Source organism: Arachis ipaensis, chromosome B10 (assembly GCF_000816755.2).
Source record: "Arachis ipaensis cultivar K30076 chromosome B10, Araip1.1, whole genome shotgun sequence".
NCBI lineage: Eukaryota > Viridiplantae > Streptophyta > Magnoliopsida > Fabales > Fabaceae > Arachis > Arachis ipaensis.
The window spans coordinates 101,730,883-101,735,640 of record NC_029794.2 but is presented as its reverse complement, the minus strand read 5'-3'; the positions used below and the strand labels follow the sequence as shown (position 1 = coordinate 101,735,640).

General features: G+C 45.6%; 1 protein-coding gene across 1 annotated transcript; it reads left to right on the top strand.

The window, feature by feature from the left end:
* LOC107622700 (protein BRASSINOSTEROID INSENSITIVE 1) lies at positions 214 to 4,380 on the top strand. Its single transcript, XM_016324683.2, has one exon. The coding sequence runs from the start codon at positions 430 to 432 to the stop codon at positions 4,039 to 4,041; it is 3,612 nt and encodes a 1,203-aa protein (XP_016180169.1). The 5' UTR covers positions 214 to 429; the 3' UTR covers positions 4,042 to 4,380.

The window sequence follows — 4,758 nt, the reverse complement described above, 5'->3', positions numbered from 1 at the left end:
TAATGATTTTAATAGTATAAGATTGATATGAAATTTTATATAATAATTTATTTTTTTTTTACTGATTATATACTAACTAAAATTTGATAAAATTACTTTTCAAAAAAAATATTGAGACAAGTGAGAGAGAGAGAGAGAGCGTCACATGGCATATGGCATGTGAGCAACAGCTGTGTGTGTCCACTGTCCACTCCTCAACTTGATAAATACCCTTCTCACCATCCTTACTTAGACTTTTGACTCTCTTTCTTTCTCTAATATTCACATCTCAAATCTCCCAACACACACTCTCTCTCTCTTAGACCAGAGCTTCTGGGAGCTCTTTCTCTCGCTAATGGCAGAGCTCAGACCCTAATCCCAGCTACCTAGCTAAGCCCATACACAATACACACAAACTTCCCTCTCTATCTCTCAAGCTCAACAAAAAACATGAAACCTACACACTATACTCGCAACACCTCTCTCTCTGTCTCTCTCTTTGTTTTCCTCATCGGAGTGCTTTCCGTACAAGTGGCAGCGGCATCGTCTTCACCCTCTTCTCCTCCGCGAGACCCAACTCATCAACTCCTCAGCTTCAAAGCCACTCTCCCAAACCCTTCCCTCCTTTCCAACTGGCTCCCCAACACCAACCCATGTTCCTTCACCGGCATCACCTGCACCACTACCGCCGGCGCCGGCGCCTCAGTGACAAGCATAGACCTGTCCTCCGTCCCACTCACCACCAACCTCACCGCCGTGGCAACCTTCCTCCTGCCACTGGACCACCTGCAGGTGCTGTCCCTGAAATCCGCCAACCTTACTGGCCCCATTCCCTCCCCTTCAAACTCGTGCTCCTCCTCCCTAACCACCATAGATCTCTCTCAAAACGCAATCTCAGGCTCCCTAAGCGACATGTCGTTCCTGTCGTCGTGCAACGCGCTCCAATCCCTGAACCTCTCCAACAACCTCCTCGAGTTCCCCGCTAACGGTTCTCCCAAATGGACACTCCGAACCGGTAACTACCTCAAAGTAGTAGACCTCTCCTATAACAAACTCACCGGCCCCAACGTCCTCCCTTGGATCCTCTCCACCGGCTGTACAGGTCTCCGCACGCTCAACCTCAAGTCCAACAAGCTCACCGGGGTAACCGACTTCTCCAGTTGCCGGAGCCTCCAGCATTTAGACCTCTCCTCCAACAACTTCTCCGTCGCCATTCCCTCCCTCGGCGATTGCTCCTCCCTCCAACACCTCGACCTCTCTGCCAACAAGTACTTCGGCGACATTACACGTGTCGTCTCCTCCTGCACCGAACTTGTTTATCTCAACGTCTCCGGTAACCAGTTCTCCGGCCCGGTTCCCTCACTCCCCACTGGTTCGCTCCAGTTTCTTTACCTCTCCGGCAATCACTTTACCGGTCAGATTCCGGTGGCCATGGGGGACGGTCTCTGCTCTACGCTTGTCGAACTCGATCTCTCGTCTAATAACCTCACGGGTCCAGTTCCCGACGAGTTCACGTTGTGCTCGTCTCTCATCTCGTTGGATATATCGTCTAACAGATTTACCGGTGAGTTACCGATTGAGATTTTTGTGAAAATGGAGGGGCTGAGGGAGCTTTCTGTTGGGTTTAACCAGTTCGAAGGGTTGCTCCCAGAGTCATTGACGGAGATGGTGAGTTTAGAATCCTTGGATCTGAGTTCGAACAATTTCTATGGTACAATTCCAAAGTGGCTGTGTCAAGATCCTAGGAATCGTTTGAAGGAACTGTTCCTACAGAATAATCACTTCACGGGTTCTATCCCGTCCACTCTCAGCAACTGTTCCAACCTAGTGGGATTGGATTTGAGCTTCAACTACCTGAATGGAAGTATCCCTTCCACCTTGGGGTCACTCTCCAACCTCCGAGACTTGATCATATGGTTGAACCAGCTGACCGGTGAGATTCCGCAGGAACTGGGTAACATAAAGACGCTGCAGAATTTGATCTTGGACTTCAATGAGTTAACAGGAAGCATCCCTGCCGGTTTAAGCAACTGCACGCAATTGAATTGGATTTCCCTTTCAAACAACAGGCTCACGGGAGAGATCCCTTCCTGGATTGGAAAGCTTTCGAATTTGGCGATCTTGAAGCTTAGCAACAACTCATTCTCCGGCAGCATTCCGCCGGAGCTGGGCGACTGCCACAGCTTGATTTGGTTGGATCTCAACACCAATAAGCTGACGGGAGCAATCCCGCCCGAGCTTTTCAAGCAGTCGGGGAAGATTGCGGTGAATTTCATCAGTGGGAAGACTTATGTTTACATAAAGAATGATGGGAGCAAGGAGTGCCATGGCGCCGGGAACTTGCTGGAGTTCGCGGGGATCAACCAGAAGCAGCTCAACAGGATTTCAACAAGGAACCCCTGCAACTTCACCAGGGTCTATGGAGGTAAGCTTCAGCCAACGTTTAACCATAATGGTTCCATGATCTTCTTGGATATTTCCCACAACATGTTGTCTGGTACTATTCCTAAGGAGATTGGTGTAATGTACTATCTCTACATTCTCAATTTGGGGCATAATAACATTTCTGGTAGCATTCCTCAAGAGCTTGGCAGCATGAAGAACCTCAACATTCTTGATCTCTCCCACAATAGGCTCCAAGGCTCCATTCCACAGAGCTTGACTAGTCTCTCCCTGTTAACAGAGATTGATTTTTCTAACAACTTCTTGGCCGGGTTAATTCCGGAGTCCGGTCAATTCGACACCTTTCCGGCAACAAGATTTCAGAACAATTCTGGTCTCTGTGGAGTGCCTCTTCCTCCCTGCACTGCCGACTCAGGTCTCGGTGGTGCTCAGAATCAGAAGTCTAATAACAAGAAGCAGGCGTCTCTTGCAGGGAGTGTGGCCATGGGCTTGCTATTCTCCCTCTTCTGCATATTTGGTCTGATGATTATTGCCATTGAGGCTAGGAAGAGGAGGAAGAAAAAGGAAGCGGCGCTCGAGGCCTATGTGGAAGGAAATTCGCATTCCGGCACTGCCAATGGTGGCTGGAAATTGACCAGTGCCCGGGAAGCTCTGAGTATAAACCTCGCCACATTCGAGAAGCCTCTAAGGAAGCTTACATTTGGAGATCTTCTCGAAGCCACCAACGGGTTCCACAATGATAGTCTTATTGGCTCTGGAGGGTTTGGTGATGTGTATAAGGCTCAGTTGAAGGATGGAAGCCTTGTTGCCATCAAGAAACTGATTCATGTAAGTGGACAAGGAGATAGAGAATTCACTGCTGAAATGGAAACCATTGGGAAAATCAAGCACAGGAACCTTGTTCCTCTTCTTGGATACTGCAAGGTTGGGGAAGAAAGGCTCTTGGTATATGACTACATGAAATATGGAAGCCTTGAAGATGTTCTGCACGATCAGAAGAAAGCCGGCATCAAGTTGAATTGGGCAGTGAGGAGAAAAATCGCAATTGGCGCGGCTAGGGGATTGGCTTTCCTTCACCACAATTGCATCCCTCACATCATTCATAGAGACATGAAGTCAAGCAATGTGTTGCTAGATGAGAATCTCGAAGCAAGAGTCTCCGATTTCGGAATGGCAAGACTAATGAGTGCAATGGATACACATTTGAGTGTTAGCACACTGGCAGGGACACCGGGTTATGTGCCTCCAGAGTACTATCAAAGCTTTAGATGCTCAACTAAAGGTGATGTCTATAGTTATGGCGTGGTTTTGTTGGAGCTTCTAACAGGGAAAAGGCCAACAGATTCAGCTGATTTTGGTGATAATAATCTTGTGGGGTGGGTGAAACAGCATGCAAAGTTGAAGATAAGTGATGTTTTTGACCCTGAGTTGATGAAGGAAGAGCCAAGCCTAGAGATTGAGCTTCTTCAGCACTTGAAGGTTGCATGTGCTTGTTTGGATGATAGGCCTTGGAGAAGACCAACAATGATTCAGGTCATGGCGATGTTCAAGGAGATTCAAGCAGGTTCAGGGGTTGATTCACAGTCCACAATAGTCACAGATGATGAAAGTTTCAGTACAATTGAAATGGTAGAAATGAGCATTAAAGAAGCACCATGAGAATTGGATTGTATTAGGCACTAGGCAAGGCAGCAAAAACAAGATTCTGGAGTCTTTAATCTTTTATCTTTGTTGGAACAAACAAAAGGAAAGAAGAAAGAAAGAAGCAGGAGATGATGATGAGGATGATACCACAGAACTCAGCCCCTTCAAAAGTTTTTCCTTTTCCTTCTTCTTAACCTCATTCAATTCATTTTCAGATAATAGACTTGGATTTTCTGGGATCTTTTGATGTATGTAGTCTCGTTATTTTTTATACGTATAAACAGTTGTTTAACTTGTATATAAACATTTTCAGTTGTTACCTGTTATTACCACCTATGTTTCTTTCTTTCTTTTCTTTCTATTTTGCAAGTACTTTCTCAATTCTTATTCGGATATAAACCCTGAAAAAGGTTTCTGTTTGAATCTGAGACATCAGTGAGTGATGGTGACTAAGTGGAGGATCTTTTGGCCCTTTCTTTTAGCCTCTGTTCGTTTTGTTTTTCCCCTATTTGATCAAAACCAAATTTTGCTCCAATATGAGATTACATAACATTTCTTTAAAATGAACATACATAACATCATTTTTCTTAATGGCGAAAATTCATTCCCTGCGCTTTTCAAATATTATTCTGACCCTTCTGACGCTTCTTGTTTTGTTTGCTAGTTAAAGGACTCTATAGGGAAAAAGCATCACTCTATGCTAATTAACAGTAATAGTAATCTTCTTGAGTT

What these genes read in the sequence shown, in the direction of transcription:
- LOC107622700 (XM_016324683.2), top strand. Translation starts at nt 430, where the DNA reads ATGAAACCTACACACTATACTCGCAACACCTCTCTCTCTGTCTCTCTC.